Source organism: Bufo gargarizans, chromosome 5 (genome assembly GCF_014858855.1).
Source record: "Bufo gargarizans isolate SCDJY-AF-19 chromosome 5, ASM1485885v1, whole genome shotgun sequence".
NCBI lineage: Eukaryota > Metazoa > Chordata > Amphibia > Anura > Bufonidae > Bufo > Bufo gargarizans.
In genome coordinates this window covers 82,782,305-82,802,141 of record NC_058084.1, presented here as the reverse complement: position 1 = coordinate 82,802,141, position 19,837 = coordinate 82,782,305, and the positions used below count along the sequence as shown (strand labels likewise).

Below are 19,837 nucleotides of genomic sequence, written 5' to 3'. Positions count from 1 at the left end.
TATTTTTACGAAGTTCCGCTGTCCTCCTGAATTTACCGCTTTTTTTCCTATCCCATCCCTATTCTTATTGATTAGGGCCCCAATAGTTCCATCACCAAATACCTGAATCTGTCGCTGCTTTGCCAAGGGGGCGGCTACCAGTGGTCTTCACTCAGGGAGTGATTCTCATCAATCAACACAGACAGTGTCAGAGCAGCTAGCTCAACTCAGACGCCGTCTGCAGTGACTGGCAGGGCGGGCGAGGAGGGAGTGGGTAGGAAAAAATAAAAAGTGCTAAAGTCAGCGGGAAATTCAGAAATGTACCGTTTACCTTTAAAGGTTTTCATCCACTGAACATCTGGAACACCTTAAAAGTGAAGAAAAACTTGCAGGGTTTTTCCGGGATTCATATACTGATGACCTATCCTGATAAGTCATCAATATCTGATCAGTGGAGGGTCGACTTTCAGGACCCCAGTGGAGAGCTGCGTCTTCTTTCTAGACCAGTGACTTGAATGGGACTAAACTGCACATAGGCCATGTGACCAATGAATGTGATGTTCATTGGTCACATGGCCTATGTGCAGTTTAGTCCCATTCAAGTGAATAGGCCTGAGCTGCAATACTAAAAACAGCCACTATACAATGTACGGCACTGTGCTTGGTTAACCTGAACAACCCCTTTAAGCAACATTCTAAGGCCTCTTTCACACTTGCGTTGTCCGGATCCGTCGTGTACTCCATTTGCCGGAATTACACGCCGGATCCGGAAAAACACAAGTGAACTGTAAGCATTTGAAGATGGATCAGTCTTCAAAATGCGTTCAGTGTTACTATGGCAGCCAGGACGCCATTAAATTCCTGGTTGCCATAGTAGTAGTGGGGAGCGGGGGAGCAGTATACTTACCGTCCCGTGCGGCTCCCGGGGCGCTCCAGAATGACGTCAGAGCGCCCCATGCGCGTGGGGACGCCCTGACGTCACTCTGAAGCGCCCCGGGAGCCGCACGGACGGTAAAAATGTTTTCTTCATTTTAAGATCTCAGCTAGTTCTCAGTGAATGGAAATATCAAAGCATCGCTGCAGACAATCCTGGATTCTGATGCACTGTCGCAGCTCCAGCAGCTGTGTGAGCAGGACGGGGACAGGAATGGTTTTCAGAGTTACGCCGGTCTTTGAATTCTACTGCGCTGCCGGATGATGCACCTAATTTATGAGGAGGTGCCGGTCTGGTCATATATTACGTGCATCATCTGGAGGGCTGCGTGCCAGAATGAAATCAACACCAGCATGAATTTCTGTCTTCCTTTGCGGCTTAAAACACGCGCAAATGAAGATAAATGTGTCTGACCCACTGTCTCTGCCTACTCCCCACCCATTTTTAGGGAAAGTGCCAACGAAGGTGCAGAAACAGCACTTGCGACAAAATTTCTTTAAAAAGTTGCAAACACTGCGTTTCTGACTTTTTTTCTACGCCAGGGAGATATAAATCTCGTTAGGTTTTCATACGCTGGCAAGCAGAGATCTTGAAAACTGTGTGAGGCTGAAACACAAAATATATTAAAAAGTTGCATACACTTTCAAGAATTGTACTTGACATCACAGAACGACAAAGAAAATATCTTTCCCATCTAACGCTCTTCTGATGAACCATGGGGGCCAGGTAAAGCTCTCCGCTTCTGGAACCCAAACGGCGACAAAAAAAACTCTGACCATTTAAATTTAAGGCAGTATTAACCAAATCTTCTGAGAAAGCAATCCAAATTCCATCAGTAATACATTGAGAAAATATCAGTGCTTGCTGACCGTATATATCCAAAAACCATAAGACTGTACATCTTGATATGTATAGATGTTTCCATACTCTGGAATGGCTTGAGTTCTCCAAAAATATCACTGACTGAAGTACAAAGTTAGTTGTAGCCCTCAGTTGATTCATCATCCTCATCATCAAGGTCGTTTTCTTCTTCCTCCTCCTCCTCCGCCTTCTTTTTTTGCCGACTCCCAGAAGTTTGCTATCAATATAAGAATAAATCAGACTCCGTACAAAAAACACCGGGCAAATACAAAAATTAGTTTTTAATAAAAAATAACTGGAGCCACGAGAATATATCAAATAGGTTCTCTCGCTCCTGCCCGACACCGATCTCTGATCAGTTCAGGCAGGAGAAGAGGATGACTAATTGTTGAGCACATGGAGGGGTCTGTTAGAAACACAGCCTCTCCATGTAGAAGGTCTCCGGGCTGCAGTAACGGAGAAAAAAGCTCATATTAAACTGCAGCTGAAAGACCTTTGATGATGCCACAAGTTGGAGAGGCCAAGAAGACAGTAGAGTGAATGTAAGTGTAAAGAAATGACAGACAGATTGTGTGTGAGAATGTATAACGTGTGTGTATGGAGCAGAATGTGTATAAAATGCGTAAAGTTGTGCTTGGGCAGTGCCTTCTCAAACAGCTAATCAGCGGGGGTCGTCCTGATCGCTGCATTCCAAGACCCAGAACATTTTTATTTTTCTAACGACATAACATTGTGAGGGCCGTGTAAACTAGGGCTGCAATAATAAATAGACTTTATCGATAATATTTGATAACGGGATTCGTTGTCGACTAATCCAGTTATCGAATATTCGCCGATTCATTGCTATGTGGGCGGGCGGTTTACTTTAAATCAGTGCATCTTTATTTTACCTTACAATGAAGCTCCAGTAACAGGGAGCAGTAAGCGGAGCAGGCACATCATGTGTGTAAGTGACGTTACGCCGCCGCCCGCTCTGCCTGTTACCAGAGCTTCATTGTATTTGATTTTGTAAGGTATTAAAGATCAATTCATAGCGCCGATTCAAAGTAAAAGTTACTGCAGGGTAACGGTTAAAGAGGACCTTTCATCGGTCCAAACATTGTGAACTAAGTATCATGACATATACAGCGGCGCCCAGGGATCTCACTGCACTTACTATTATCCCTGGGCGCCGCTCCGTTCTCCCGTTATGTCCTCCGGTATGTTCGGGGACTTGGTTATAGTAGGCGGAGACTTAGGGGACTTGGTTATAGTAGGCGGAGTCTGCCCTTGTTCTGCTGGGCGTTTCCTCCTCCTAGGCTGTAGCGCTGGCCAATCGCAGCGCAGAGCTCACAGCCTGGGAGGTTTTTTTCTCCCAGGCTGTGAGCTGTGCGCTGCGATTGGCCAGCGCTACAGCCTAGGAGAAGGGGACGCCCAGCAGAACAAGGGCAGACTCCGCCTACTATAACCAAGTCCCCAAACATATCGGAGGGCATAACGGGAGAACGGAGCGGCGCCCAGGGATAATAGTAAGTGCAGTGAGATCCCTGGGCGCCGCTGTATATGTCAGGATTAGAGTTGAGCGAACACCTGGATGTTCGGGTTCGAGAAGTTCGGCCGAACATCCCGGAAATGTTCGGGTTCGGGATCCGAACCCGATCCGAACTTCGTCCCGAACCCGAACCCCATTGAAGTCAATGGGGACCCGAACTTTTCGGCACTAAAAAGGCTGTAAAACAGCCCAGGAAAGAGCTAGAGGGCTGCAAAAGGCAGCAACATGTAGGTAAATCCCCTGCAAACAAATGTGGATAGGGAAATGAATTAAAATAAAAATTAAATAAATAAAAATTAACCAAAATCAATTGGAGAGAGGTTCCATAGCAGAGAATCTGGCTTCCCGTCACCCACCACTGGAACAGTCCATTCTCAGATATTTAGGCCCCGGCACCCAGGCAGAGGAGAGAGGTCCCGTAACAGAGAATCTGTCTTCATGTCAGCAGAGAATTAGTCTGCATGTCATAGCAGAGAATGAGGCTTCACGTCAGCCACCACTGCAACAGTCCATTGGCATATATTTAGGCCCAGCACACACACAGGCAGAGGAGAGAGGTCCCGTAACAGAGAATCTGGCTTCATGTCAGCAGAGAATCAGTCTGCATGTCATAGCAGAGAATGAGGCTTCACGTCAGCCACCACTGCAACAGTCCATTGGCATATATTTAGGCCCAGCACACACACAGGCAGAGGAGAGAGGTCCCGTAACAGAGAATCTGGCTTCATGTCAGCAGAGAATCAGTCTGCATGTCATAGCAGAGAATGAGGCTTCACGTCAGCCACCACTGCAACAGTCCATTGGCATATATTTAGGCCCAGCACCCAGGCAGAGGAGGGAGGTCCCGTAACAGAGAATCTGTCTTCATGTCAGCAGAGAATTAGTCTGCATGTCATAGCAGAGAATGAGGCTTCACGTCAGCCACCACTGCAACAGTCCATTGGCATATATTTAGGCCCAGCACACACACAGGCAGAGGAGAGAGGTCCCGTAACAGAGAATCTGGCTTCATGTCAGCAGAGAATCAGTCTGCATGTCATAGCAGAGAATGAGGCTTCACGTCAGCCACCACTGCAACAGTCCATTGGCATATATTTAGGCCCAGCACACACACAGGCAGAGGAGAGAGGTCCCGTAACAGAGAATCTGGCTTCATGTCAGCAGAGAATCAGTCTGCATGTCATAGCAGAGAATGAGGCTTCACGTCAGCCACCACTGCAACAGTCCATTGGCATATATTTAGGCCCAGCACCCAGGCAGAGGAGGGAGGTCCCGTAACAGAGAATCTGTCTTCATGTCAGCAGAGAATTAGTCTGCATGTCATAGCAGAGAATGAGGCTTCACGTCAGCCACCACTGCAACAGTCCATTGGCATATATTTAGGCCCAGCACCCAGGCAGAGGAGGGAGGTCCCGTAACAGAGAATCTGTCTTCATGTCAGCAGAGAATTAGTCTGCATGTCATAGCAGAGAATGAGGCTTCACGTCAGCCACCACTGGAACAGTCCATTCTCAGATATTTAGGCCCCGGCACCCAGGCAGAGGAGAGAGGTCCCGTAACAGAGAATCTGTCTTCATGTCAGCAGAGAATTAGTCTGCATGTCATAGCAGAGAATGAGGCTTCACGTCAGCCACCACTGCAACAGTCCATTGGCATATATTTAGGCCCAGCACCCAGGCAGAGGAGAGAGGTCCCGTAACAGACAATCTGGCTTCATGTCAGCAGAGAATCAGTCTTCATATCATAGCAGAGAATCAGGCTTCACGTCACCCACCACTGTAAGAGTCAATTTTCATAAATTTAGGCCCAGAACCCAGGCAGAGGAGAAAGGTCCCGTAACAGACAATCTGGCTTCATGTCAGCAGAGAATCAGTCTTCATATCATAGCAGAGAATCAGGCTTCACGTCACCCACCACTGTAAGAGTCAATTTTCATAAATTTAGGCCCAGAACCCAGGCAGAGGAGAAAGGTCCCGTAACAGACAATCTGGCTTCATGTCAGCAGAGAATCAGTCTTCATATCATAGCAGAGAATCAGGCTTCACGTCACCCACCACTGTAAGAGTCAATTTTCATAAATTTAGGCCCAGAACCCAGGCAGAGGAGAAAGGTCCCGTAACAGACAATCTGGCTTCATGTCAGCAGAGAATCAGTCTTCATATCATAGCAGAGAATCAGGCTTCACGTCACCCACCACTGTAAGAGTCAATTTTCATAAATTTAGGCCCAGAACCCAGGCAGAGGAGAAAGGTCCCGTAACAGACAATCTGGCTTCATGTCAGCAGAGAATCAGTCTTCATATCATAGCAGAGAATCAGGCTTCACGTCACCCACCACTGTAAGAGTCAATTTTCATAAATTTAGGCCCAGAACCCAGGCAGAGGAGAAAGGTCCCGTAACAGACAATCTGGCTTCATGTCAGCAGAGAATCAGTCTTCATATCATAGCAGAGAATCAGGATTCACGTCACCCACCACTGTAAGAGTCAATTTTCATAAATTTAGGCCCAGAACCCAGGTAGAGGAGAAAGGTCCCGTAACAGACAATCTGGCTTCATGACAGCAGAGAATCAGTCTGCATGTCATAGCAGAGAATCAGGCTTCACGTCAGCCACCACTGCAACAGTCCATTGTCATAAATTTAGGCCCAGCACCCAGGCAGAGGAGAGAGGTCCCGTAACAGACAATCTGGCTTCATGTCAGCAGAGAATTAGTCTGCATGTCATAGCAGAGAATCAGGCTTCATGTCAGCCACCACTGCAACAGTCCATTGGCATATATTTAGGCCTAGCACACAGGCAGAGGAGAGGTTCATTCAACTTTGGGTAGCCTCGCAATATAATGGTAAAATGAAAATAAAAATAGGATTGAATGAGGAAGTGCCCTGGAGTCCAATAATATATGGTTATGGGGAGGTAGTTAATGTCTAATCTGGACAAGGGACGGACAGGTCCTGTGGGATCCATGCCTGGTTCATTTTTATGAACGTCAGCTTGTCCACATTGGCTGTAGACAGGCGGCTGCGTTTGTCTGTAATGACGCCCCCTGCCGTGCTGAATACACGTTCAGACAAAACGCTGGCTGCCGGGCAGGCCAGCACCTCCAAGGCATAAAAGGCTAGCTCTGGCCACGTGGACAATTTAGAGACCCAGAAGTTGAATGGGGCCGAACCATCAGTCAGTACGTGGAGGGGTGTGCACACGTACTGTTCCACCATGTTAGTAAAATGTTGCCTCCTGCTAACACGTTGCGTATCAGGTGGTGGTGCAGTTAGCTGTGGCGTGTTGACAAAAGTTTTCCACATCTCTGCCATGCTAACCCTGCCCTCAGAGGAGCTGGCCGTGACACAGCTGCCTTGGCGACCTCTTGCTCCTCCTCTGCCTTGGCCTTGGGCTTCCACTTGTTCCCCTGTGACATTTGGGAATGCTCTCAGTAGCGCGTCTACCAACGTGCGCTTGTACTCGCGCATCTTCCTATCACGCTCCAGTGCAGGAAGTAAGGTGGGCACATTGTCTTTGTAGCGTGGATCCAGCAGGGTGGCAACCCAGTAGTCCGCACAGGTTAAAATGTGGGCAACTCTGCTGTCGTTGCGCAGGCACTGCAGCATGTAGTCGCTCATGTGTGCCAGGCTGCCCAGGGGTAAGGACAAGCTGTCCTCTGTGGGAGGCGTATCGTCATCGTCCTGCCTTTCCCCCCAGCCACGCACCAGTGATGGACCCGAGCTGCGTTGGGTGCCACCCCGCTGTGACCATGCTTCATCCTCATCCTCCTCCACCTCCTCCTCATCCTCGTCCTCCTCGTCCTCCAGTAGTGGGCCCTGGCTGGCCACATTTGTACCTGGCCTCTGCTGTTGCAAAAAACCTCCCTCTGAGTCACTTCGAAGAGACTGGCCTGAAAGTGCTAAAAATGACCCCTCTTCCTCATCCTCCTCCTCCTCCTCCTGGGCCACCTCCTGTTCCATCATCGCCCTAAGTGTTTTCTCAAGGAGACATAGAAGTGGTATTGTAACGCTGATAACGGTGTCATCGCCACTGGCCATGTTGGTGGAGTACTCGAAACAGCGCAACAGGGCACACAGGTCTCGCATGGAGGCCCAGTCATTGGTGGTGAAGTGGTGCTGTTCTGTAGTGCGACTGACCCGTGCGTGCTGCAGCTGAAACTCCACTATGGCCTGCTGCTGCTCGCACAGTCTGTCCAGCATGTGCAAGGTGGAGTTCCACCTGGTGGGCACGTCGCATATGAGGCGGTGAGCGGGAAGGCCGAAGTTACGCTGTAGCGCAGACAGGCGAGCAGCAGCAGGATGTGAACGCCGGAAGCGCGAACAGACGGCCCGCACTTTATGCAGCAGCTCTGACATGTCGGGGTAGTTGTGAATGAACTTCTGCACCACCAAATTCAGCACATGCGCCAAGCAAGGGATGTGCGTCAAATTGGCTAGTCCCAGAGCTGCAACGAGATTTCGCCCATTATCACACACCACCAGGCCGGGCTTGAGGCTCACCGGCAGCAACCACTCGTCGGTCTGTTGTTCTATACCCCGCCACAACTCCTGTGCGGTGTGGGGCCTGTCCCCCAAACATATGAGTTTCAGAATGGCCTGCTGACGTTTACCCCGGGCTGTGCTGAAGTTGGTGGTGAAGGTGTGTGGCTGACTGGATGAGCAGGTGGAAGAAGAGGAGGAGGAAGCCGAGAAGGAGGAGGTGGCAACAGGAGGCAAAGAATGTTGCCCTGCGATCCTTGGCGGCGGAAGGACGTGCGCCAAACAGCTCTCCGCCTGGGGCCCAGCTGCCACTACATTTACCCAGTGTGCAGTTAGGGAGATATAGCGTCCCTGGCCGTGCTTACTGGTCCACGTATCTGTGGTTAGGTGGACCTTGCCACAGATGGCGTTGCGCAGTGCACACTTGATTTTATCGGATACTTGGTTGTGCAGGGAAGGCACGGCTCTCTTGGAGAAGTAGTGCCGGCTGGGAACAACATACTGTGGGACAGCAAGCGACATGAGCTGTTTGAAGCTGTCTGTGTCCACCAGCCTAAATGACAGCATTTCATAGGCCAGTAGTTTAGAAATGCTGGCATTCAGGGCCAGGGATCGAGGGTGGCTAGGTGGGAATTTACGCTTTCTATCAAATGTTTGTGAGATGGAGAGCTGAACGCTGGCGTGTGACATGGTTGAGACGCTTGGTGACGGAGGTGGTGGTGGTGGTGTTGGTGGTACATCCCCTGTTTGCTGGGCGGCAGGTGCCAACGTTCCTCCAGAGGCGGAGGAAGAGGCCGAGGCGGCAGCAGCAGAATAGGCCGAGGCGGCAGCAGCAGAAGAGGTAGCAGGGGGAGCCTGAGTGACTTCCTTGGTTTTAAGGTGTTTACTCCACTGCAGTTCATGCTTTGCATGCAGGTGCCTGGTCATGCAGGTTGTGCTCAGGTTCAGAACGTTAATGCCTCGCTTCAGGCTCTGATGGCACAGCGTGCAAACCACTCGGGTCTTGTCGTCAGCACATTGTTTGAAGAAGTGCCATGCCAGGGAACTCCTTGAAGCTGCCTTTGGGGTGCTCGGTCCCAGATGGCGGCGGTCAGTAGCAGGCGGAGTCTCTTGGCGGCGGGTGTTCTGCTTTTGCCCACTGCTCCCTCTTTTGCTACGCTGTTGGCTCGGTCTCACCACTGCCTCTTCCTCCGAACTGTGAAAGTCAGTGGCACGACCTTCATTCCATGTGGGGTCTAGGACCTCATCGTCCCCTGCATCGTCTTCCACCCAGTCTTGATCCCTGACCTCCTGTTCAGTCTGCACACTGCAGAAAGACGCAGCAGTTGGCACCTGTGTTTCGTCATCATCAGAGACATGCTGAGGTGGTATTCCCATGTCCTCATCATCAGGAAACATAAGTGGTTGTGCGTCAGTGCATTCTATGTCTTTCACCGCTGGGGAAGGGCTAGGTGGATGCCCTTGGGAAACCCTGCCAGCGGAGTCTTCAAACAGCATAAGAGACTGCTGCATAACTTGAGGCTGAGACAGTTTCCCTGGTATGCATGGGGGTGATGTGACAGACTGATGGGGTTGGTTTTCAGGCGCCATCTGTGCGCTTTCTGCAGAAGACTGGGTGGGAGATAATGTGAACGTGCTGGATCCACTGTCGGCCACCCAATTGACTAATGCCTGTACCTGCTCAGGCCTTACCATCCTTAGAACGGCATTGGGCCCCACCATATATCGCTGTAAATTCTGGCGGCTACTGGGACCTGAAGTAGTTGGTACACTAGGACGTGTGGATGTGGCAGAACGGCCACGTCCTCTCCCAGCACCAGAGGGTCCACTAACACCACCACGACCATGTCCACGTCCGCGTCCCTTACTAGATGTTTTTCTCATTGTTATGGTTCACCACAACAACAAATATATTATTTGGCCCAATGTATTGTATTCAAATTCAGCGGGATATAAATTTGAGGCCTAGTATTTAGGCGCTGGGTGACCGGTATGGATTTAGTGACAGAATTAGACTTGGAAATGCACAGAAGCGTGTGTGTGTGAAGTTATTCTGAATGACCCAATGTGCACCTTGAATATTATATACCCTTTTAGGGATAGATTTCAAATAGCTCTGATATAGCAGAAACCACTAAATTATGAAATTGCTAAATTGGGAATTGTACTTCAACCCAGAACAAAAAATGTGCTTTGACGGACACTAAATATCTTGCCCAGCAACAACAGTACAACGGTGGGTAACGAGAGATTTAGAGGGAATTAAATTTGAGGCCTAGTATTTAGGCGCTGGGTCACCGGTATGGATTTAGTGACAGAATTAGACTTGGAAATACACAGTAGCGGGTGTGTGTGAAGTTATTCTGAATGACCCTATGTGCACCTTCAATATTATATACCCTTTTAGGGATAGATTTCAAATAGCTCTGATATAGCAGAAACCACTAAATTATGAAATTGCTAAATTGGGAATTGTACTTCAACCCAGAACAAAAAATGTGCTTTGACGGGCACTAAATAACTTTCCCAGCTACAACAGGACAACGGTAACGAGAGATTTAGAGGGATTTAAATTTGAGGCCTAGTATTTAGGCGCTGGGTGACAGGTATGGGTTTAGTGACAGAATTAGACTTGGAAATACACAGTAGCGGGTGTGTGTGAAGTTATTCTGAATGACCCTATGTGCACCTTCAATATTATATACCCTTTTTGGGATAGATTTCAAATAGCTCTGATATAGCAGAAACCACTAAATTATGAAATTGCTAAATTGGGAATTGTACTTCAACCCAGAACAAAAAATGTGCTTTGACGGACACTAAATATCTTGCCCAGCAACAACAGTACAGCGGTGGGTAACGAGAGATTTAGAGGGAATTAAATTTGAGGCCTAGTATTTAGGCGCTGGGTCACCGGTATGGATTTAGTGACAGAATTAGACTTGGAAATACACAGTAGCGGGTGTGTGTGAAGTTACTCTGAATGACCCTATGTGCACCTTCAATATTATATACCCTTTTTGGGATAGATTTCAAATAGCTCTGATATAGCAGGAACCACTAAATTATGAAATTGCTAAATTGGGAATTGTATTTCAACCCAGAACAAGAAATGTGCTTGAACGGACACTAAATAACTCGCCCAGCTACAGCACTAGGGACAGATTTAGCTGGATATAAATTTGAGGCCTAGTATTTAGGCGCTGGGTGACCGGTATGGATTTAGTGACAGAATTAGACTGGGATATGGCCAAAAAATGAACAGACTATTGCTGGTTAAATGCACTTGGTGTGACAGCTTCACCCTGATGTAGGCTTTAGCCAAAAAACAACCACACCATTGAGGGTTAAATGCACTTGGTGACAGGCGCAGCTTGCCCCTGATTTTGTATATGGCCAAAAAATGAACAGACTATTGCTGGTTAAATGCACTTGGTGTGACAGCTTCACCCTGATGTAGGCTTTAGCCAAAAAACAACCACACCATTGAGGGTTAAATGCACTTGGTGACAGGCGCAGCTTGCCCCTGATTTTGTATATGGCCAAAAAATGAACAGACTATTGCTGGTTAAATGCACTTGGTGTGACAGCTTCACCCTGATGTAGGCTTTAGCCAAAAAACAACCACACCATTGAGGGTTAAATGCACTTGGTGACAGGCGCAGCTTGCCCCTGATTTTGTATATGGCCAAAAAATGAACAGACTATTGCTGGTTAAATGCACTTGGTGTCACAGCTTCACCCTGATGTAGGCTTTAGCCAAAAAACAACCACACCATTGAGGGTTAAATGCACTTGGTCGCAGCTTGTGCTGGCGCACCACAAGACACAAAATGGCCGCCGATCACCCCAGAAAAATGAGACTGACAAACGGTCTGTGCAGCCTAAAAACAGTGAGCAATTGAGGATCAGCAGCTCAATGATCCACAGCTGCAGATCGATCAGTTAATCAAGTCCTTTGGAGGAGTTAATCTGCCTAATCTCGCCCTACTGTCGCAGCCGCAACCTCTCCCTACGCTAATCAGAGCAGAGTGACGGGCGGCGCTATGTGACTCCAGCTTAAATATAGGCTGGGTCACATGGTGCTCTGGCCAATCACAGCCATGCCAATAGTAGGCATGGCTGTGATGGCCTCTTGGGGCAAGTAGTATGACGCTTGTTGATTGGCTGCTTTGCAGCCTTTCAAAAAGCGCCAAGAAAGCGTCACAAAAGCGCGAAGAAAGCGACGAACACCGAACCCGAACCCGGACTTTTACGAAAATGTCCGGGTTCGGGTCCGTGTCACGGACACCCCAAAATTCGGTACGAACCCGAACTATACAGTTCGAGTTCGCTCATCCCTAGTCAGGATACTTAATTCACAATGTTTGGACCGATGAAAGGTCCTCTTTAAGGAATACTCTCTAGATATTGCTGTGAGCGGCGGGGCCGGTGTATTGCGACTCGGGAGACACTGTTATGGGGGAGATCAGATCCCACTCCCCATAACAGTGCCACTGCCATCCACAGATCCCCCTCCCCATAGCAGTGCCATCCACAGATCCCCTCCATAACAGTGTGTCATCCACAGATCCCCCATAAAAGTGTGTCATCCACAGATCCCCCATAAAAGTGTGTCATCCACAGATCCCCCATAAAAGTGTGTCATCTAGAGATCCTCCATAAAAGTTAAACTTGCAAGATCATACTTGTCTATCCCAAGTACATCCACACCATAGGAACGTCTCTTCTCTGCTACAGGCAACATAGCGTGTAAGAAGAGAGCTAGCCTCAGCCCTGACCATGTGGACATGTTATATAATTATGTAACTCCTAAATTTGTTTTAATATGGCCTTTGAACATAATTTTTCAAGTAAAATCATATAAACCCCATTTTTTGTCATTTTGGTGGTTTTTCCCGATCAATTAAATTATCGACAACTAATCGATTATTCAAATAATCGTTAGCTTCAGCCCTAGTGTAAATGTCTAGGTCATGGCATCAATAAACGGCCTAATTTGGCGCAGAAAGTGATTAGATGGGCAAGCACTCATCTTCTCACTCCTTTCCTGAAAAAAAAAAAAAAAGACCCCCCCAACGTGACCATCTCTGATTCATGGAGGAGAAAGGGAGAGGTAACATGCACAGAGGTCCATACTACCCTCCCCCTCAGGTCAAGATGTTTTTTTTTCCTCCTCCCTGCAACCTCACAGCTCCCCCACTGACGCCCTCTACTCCTCCAGGCTGCCTCAAATCACAGACAGGTGAAGGGGGTGGCTGTTTAACCTGTCATATCTCAGGCTGTTTATCAGATGTGAGCATGATTGTATTTGAAAGCTGACAAAATAAGCTTTAAAACAAGACCAGGACAGAAGCTATAGGTAGGGAGAAATGGCCTTTAGAAATCAGGTCAGAAGTGAAAGCAGTTGAAATCTGCCTTCAGCTTTTATCATTCCCAACCCAAATTCTATAGGCTATATCTCCCGATGTAGTGGAGCTAATGCTGGGATCCTCGTCTTATTTTAAAGCTACATAGCTTGAGATATGAAGGGCTAAAGCAGACCCCCACCCCCCAACTCTGCTTGGGCTGAACTGTTAAGGTCTTTCCTAACATCCATCCAGATTCTTTTTCTTGTTTCCTGCTGGTTCCCCTGCTTATGGATTATTTTGGTAACTCTGGCCCCGTATATCATAGAAAATGGCTTCCTAGGATCACCCATCCTACTGGCAGGGCGTGCTCCCGTCCTGTTTTCTACTGTGCAGACTCCACATCGAGTGTTCGGCACCTGCACAGTAGAATCTATTTTCTGCCTCCAGCGTCCTGGCTTTGAAGTACAGCTGAATAATACGACCGGCCACTGCAGTAGGCTTTGAATTTGCAGATGCTCGCTTCTCCCTGCCTAGGAGAGCAGTTGGCTAAAGATGTAAGCATGCACACCGTCAAAGACCGCTCGTATACTTCAGCTGCACTCCAAAGCTGAGACAATGGGAGCAGAGAATTGTATGCTGAACATGGGAGAGACTATGGAGCCATTTTCTATGATGCCATACATGGGAACCAGAGCTACCAAAACAATACACAGGCGCTGTTTACAGGGGCACCAGCCAGGAACAATAAAAAGATAAGAAAAATAATCTGGACAGATGTTACTGAGGACAACTTTAGCAGTGACACAGACTTAGAAACCAAAAAATAATGTAAGGTGACCAAACAGTTTAAGCCCATTATATATCATATAAAGCCATATTGTTCAAAATTATTCTGTCTGATAAATCTGGTGCTCCTAGTATAACACCCAAAGCTGAAATTGTACTACCACATTAGTCAACCACTAATTGCAAATTATAAAATGGTCCTTTAGACAGAGACAGACTACACAGGGTTTGTTTGTAGTCTGTTACCACGGAGACACTTACTGTAGGTCTGTATAGGAGCTGTACACACATATGGTAATTATATATATATATATATATATATATATATATATATATATAAAATTTTATTTTTTTATTAAGAACATTTGCAAAGTTTCTTCATGTTTAATTTTGATTTGATCAGGACAATAAAAAACATTTGCTCCTAAAGGTGTACATAATATTATTCTTATATAAACAAGACAACAGATTTTTTAAAATTACAGTAAAAACGTATAACAACCACTATAAGTGAATAAATGTAGGTCTTACCGATAAAGACGTGGACATCCTCTTTGATGTCGAGGTCTTTGAATTGGCACGCACTATGTCTAAGCGAGATTGGAAATCTGGAGGATGAAGGGAACTTCTGAAGACCTACCAATAGGACATAATACAGTCATGAGTAGATGCTAAACACTATTGGGAAAATTTATCAAAACTGGGGCAAGACAAATTGGAGGTGTTGCCCATAGCAACTAGTCAGATTGCCTCTTATATTTTTCTGATTGGTTGCAATGGTCAGCTGCTCCAATGTGTCTTTGCTCCAGTTCTGATAATTTTCCCTATGTCTCCATTGGATTGGTGTCACCTTCCCCAAGAGCAATTACTACATACATAGTACTGTTGGTGCCATCTCCAGGATGCCAATTTATACACTGTTAATCCTGTCTGTCCACCCCGTGGAATAGATGTCAGAGGAGCTTCTGATTCCAGTGGCGCTACAGCAGGGGAATGGGCGGCAGATTCAATATATTAATTAGCAATCCAGAGTGAGTGCCAGCAGTATTATGCATGTAGTACTCTACTTAAAGGGGTCCTCCCACCTCCCCGGACTTGTGGAGGGAAACCTTTACCTGTTCCCCCCACTGGGTTCCGACTCCTTCAGTTCACCACTGCAGTCTCATCGCTCCGGTCCCCGCTTGTCGACTTCCATCATGGATAGGGAGTGTCTGCAGCAGGACACTTGACCCCCGTCTATGTGGGAAGTTGAGATGTAGGGACCAGAGCGCCGAGACTGGGAGCAGGTAAGGCTACTTTCACAGTTGCGTTTTTGCCTGATCCGGCAGGGATCAGCAAAAACCCTTCCGTTACTGATAATACAACCATCTGCATCAGTTATAAACAGATTCGGTTGTATTATCTTTAACATTGCCAAGACGGATCCGTCATGAACTCCATTGAAAGTCAATGAGGGACGGATCCGTTTTCTATTGTGTCTGAGAAAACTGATCCCCCCCTATTGACTCACATTGTAGATCATGCTAGATCTGTTTTGCTCTGCATCCCATGACGGAAAGAAAACTGCAGCTTGCTGCGGTTTGCTCTCCGGTATGGGAACGCAACCAAACGGAACAGAATGCATTTTGGAGCATTCCATTCTGTTCAGTTACGTTACTATTGACAATAAATGGGAAAAAAAACTGAAGCGTTTTTCTCCTGTAATGAGAACCTCTGCCGGATCTCAATACCGGAAAATTTAAACGCAAGTGTGAAAGTAGCCTAAGTATGCTTCCCTCTGCAAGTCCACCGAGATGGGGGTGTGGGGCAGCCAGAAAAGATGCCAAAGAAGGACAGACTGTTTAAAAGGTGGGGGTGGGGAAGGGGGGGGGGGGGGACAGATTCATTTTAGCAAGTAATAGACACCTGTATCATTCACAAAAGATACTCTTACTCATAGAATGGATTTAAGAAAATCAACACTATGCAGTATGTCTGGTCCCTGCTCCTCACCTCTAGATCTTCTTCCTCATCAATGTCTTCGATATGCTGAAAAGCAGCAGTCAATACTTCTAGAGCCTTCCCATGGAACAACATCTCAACGGTTACAAAGTCACTGAAAATTTTCTAAAACAGGAGGGGGAAAAAATAAAAATAAAAAACCCCATAAAATTATGAACCTATTATTTTTTTTACATAAAATATGTAAAAAAATAAATAAAAAATTCTCATCATTGCAGCAATTCTTATTGAAAAGAGGGGACTAGATATAATAAACTTCAAAGAGGAAAGTCTACTTTCTAAAACATAACTTTTAATGCTACAAAAGTAGAAATGTGACTAAATGACCACACAGTACCCACAAGACTTACCGTACACAGGAAATGACACTGTACTATAGTCTCCTACCGCGCAGAGGCCTCTTCCGTCACAGATGCAGCAGTTAGGAAAGGCTTCTCCTGTGGAACTTGTCATAGGGACTTATACCTACTGTTTTAGCATACTGATTATGTTGCTTTGGGACCATTTTGTTTGTTTTTGAGGTGAGTACTCTCCTTTTGTGGTATTTTATGCAGCAGCATTAAAAGTTAGATTTTTGAAGTGGACTATACTTTTAAAGTTCATATAATATGTACGTTATAACAGTTCTGATTTACTGTACAACCATAGACAAGATCCTGCAGTCAGTAGTGACCGCAGCATCTAGGAAGTTACAGAGGCTCCTTATCACCATCGGCACCTCACAAACACAATCGGCCTCCATGACTGTACGTCTATTAGACTGTGCCACAGACAAAGCCTAATAGACGTCCTGATTTTTTTTTTTGTGCATCGCACAGCCCCGTATGCAGCTCATCAAGCTACAGTTCTCGAAGTATTACTGTCAGAATTTCTTACCACTAATTAGCTTAACTCTCACGACAGACTATTCTCTGCACATGAGACACTAGACTTACTTTGATATCTTTAATTTTCTGTTTTTCAAAATTATCAATGGTTTCCTCCAACTGGCGACTTATTCTGGCTGCATCCATCGTGGCTCTCTGCAGTTCTGTTTCAGCCTTAAACACAGACATTTTAAGAGGGTCATACACATCCTTAATTATGTGCGAGGATCGGAAACTTGAATCTACGCACTAAAGCACAGTTAGGGCTCAAGCACACAAACGTGTTTTGGTTCTGCATCCGAGCCACAATTTTTGCGGTTGAGCTGCAGACCTATTCGCTTCAATGGGGACGCAAAAAATGCGGACAGCACTCCGTGTGCTGTCCGCATCTGTTGCCCCATTCCGTGGGGGCGCAAAAAATAAATAAATAAATAAATAAATAAATAGAGCATGTTCTATTCTTGTCCATTTTGCGGACAAGAATAGGTATTTCTATTATAGGCGGCCTGTTCTGTTCCGCAAATTGCGTAATGCACACGGGCTGCATCTGTGTTTTGTGGATCCGCAAAACACGGCACGTTCGTGTGCATGACCCCTTACTAAAAGTTTTTTTTTTGGTTGAGGTACAGATGTCCAAGGAGTTTTAGGAATCCACGAGACAATAGATACCGAGAGGAGCTCACTTAACGTTTACAGTCTACATTCAAGCTGATCTGGGCAAATGAAATGTACATTCACTAAACTAGAATTTAAAGGGGTTGTCCACTTTTTTACTACGGGTGACCTATCCTTAGGATAGGTCATCAATATCAGATCGGCGGGGTCTGACCCCCAGCGATCAGCTGTTTGAAGAGAAGGCACCGGCTCACCGCAGCAACTGCAGTGGTGAACAGGTGTAATTACAAGTATGGCGTCCCCATTCACTTCTATGGGACGGCTCCTTCCTATGCACTTGAACGGACAGATCCAGCTCATAGAAGTGAATGGGGACGCCATACTTGTTATTACAACTGCTCAGCTGAAATTACTGCGGCAAGCAGGTAAACACAACAGAGAAGGCAGCTCTCATATGAGCACTACTTTCTCCTCAAACAGCTGATCGGCGGAGGTGCCGAGTGTCGGACCCCCGCTTATCGGATATTGATGACCTATCCTAAGGATAGGTCGTCAATAGTAAAAAGCGGACAACCTCTTCAAGCCTTTAGAAGCAGCAATAATTCGAGTTATGCTTCCCTGCAGCAGTACGCAGTGTATTACACTTAAAGGGGTTCTCTCATTACGACAACTATCTTTTGGATAAGCGTCTGATCGGCAGGGGTCCGACCTCACCGATCAAGAGAACAGAGGGTGAGGGGGGCTTCAAGGGTCACGTGTGGCTGTCTGGCACTCCATTTAAATGGGGAGAATGGGCCCCCTGTGGATAGGGGATAAGTTGTCTTAATGGTACAGCCCTATTAAAGAGGTTGTCCCATAAAAATGTTGGCAGTCTTTAAAACCAGCTCCTGGATCTAGATACTTTCGTAATTGCACGTCATTAAAAATGTAGTATAGCCACTGAGTTATTCAATAAAATGTATCTGTATAGCGCCACCTGCTGTTTGTTCTTTTTCTTATTCCTCTGTCCACCTTGCTGAGGTGGACGCATATGCTCAGTTCCATCCTTCAACTTACTCCTGAGCTGTGATGGGAAGAGAACTGTAGCAGAAAAGACACATCCCCTGAGCTGACAGCTTGATATAAATCTAGCAGAGCAATGAATAGGGAGATCTCTTATATATGTGAAGTACAGAGCTGGTTCTAGCTTGGTTAGAAAGAGGTTGTCATGTGCTATATGGTGTCTGATTTTAAATTTTGACATTAATCATGGAAGAACCCCTTTAAATGAATATAAAGCCTAGCATATGAAACGCACTGTACATGTTAAAGAGTCACTGTACTTTCACACAATTTAATTTCATTAAAGAGAGAATAGTGTAATACCTAAAGCACTCCATTTAAAAAATCTGCATCCATCCACCTAAAAAAAAAAAAGAAGCTGTATGGCCACTAGGGGTCTCACTTTCACCTGACTTGCCTTCCACTGCCTGTTAGGCTAGATCTGTCCGTAGCGACACAGACACAGAAGACAGCTCACAGAAAATGGGGGCATGTCAGAGCTAGCTGAGATCCTGAGCCTGATAAAAGAACTGCTTCTACACCGCTTTTGAAGATTATAGGAGCCTCCTGTGAGTCTGTAAGTGTGATCTCCCACTCCTTATCTGTTCTGTGCTCTGGAGCTGAAAACATAATGGGAAGTAAGGGAAAGGACGTCATAGCAGTATAGTGCTGGCAGATTCCACAGAAGGGAGACGCCGCCTGCTTGTGAGAGAAATGTATCTAGCTGTGCAGCTGAAGAGAGGACTAATTATGGAAGGAAAAGGACCAAATTCTATTCCTTCACAGTTACGATTGTAGAAAGAAGCACAACCATTATGCAAACCTTTTTTTTTTTGAAAACTCAGGGCTGTCCAGGCTCATGAAACTGAAACGTTTTGAAAAAACGCTGACAATGGTATAAGGTGACAAAAAAGTAATACTTTACCAGTCCCCCTGATAAAGCTTTCCTGTTCCTCCGCCAGTCACTGTTTTCCGAGCTCCAGTGATGTCAGGTCATCTTCACAGGTGACCATTGCAGCCACAGCGGTGCCTTCAAAGGCTGGCAGCAGTAATGCGTCAAAACACCACATCATAGCTGGAGCCGGGTAAACAAATTCTGGTGGTGGGTACCAGGGAAGTGGAGCAGATATTTCAACTTCCAATGGTTCTGAATTTCTAATAATCCAGTACCCTTGCAATGCCAAGCGTGTTGATTATCAGACAGGCACTAATGAAGTTCTCCAGACAAGTAGATGGCTAACTATTGGTTGTTCATGTGCAAAAGGAGAAGAGCCGTCCACCAAGTTCCAGTGAATTCATGAACATGATGCAGTTTATACCTGTGACTTTATATTGGTTAAGGAAAAAGCCAATGGAAATTTAAACAATAAGTCTACAGTAAGTCTGTACAAGG

At 46.4% G+C, this 19,837-nt stretch overlaps 1 protein-coding gene across 3 annotated transcripts in view; it reads right to left on the bottom strand.

The window, feature by feature from the left end:
* Nucleotides 1-963: 963 nt before the first annotated feature.
* The window catches only part of CIBAR1 (CBY1 interacting BAR domain containing 1), a 31,578-nt gene continuing 12,704 nt past the window's right edge, over nt 964-19,837 (bottom strand). For 2 of the 3 annotated variants that reach the window (XM_044293512.1, XM_044293514.1), the window contains exons 5-10: nt 19,764-19,769; nt 16,858-16,962; nt 16,198-16,200; nt 15,914-16,027; nt 14,453-14,557; nt 964-1,991 (exon numbers count right to left, since the gene is read on the bottom strand). In XM_044293512.1, the coding sequence (XP_044149447.1) occupies nt 1,890-1,991; nt 14,453-14,557; nt 15,914-16,027; nt 16,198-16,200; nt 16,858-16,962; nt 19,764-19,769 (435 nt within the window). In that variant the 3' untranslated portion in view covers nt 964-1,889. The remainder of the gene's footprint in view (nt 1,992-14,452; nt 14,558-15,913; nt 16,028-16,197; nt 16,201-16,857; nt 16,963-19,763; nt 19,770-19,837) is intronic. The other variant, XM_044293513.1, reaches the window with a different exon arrangement.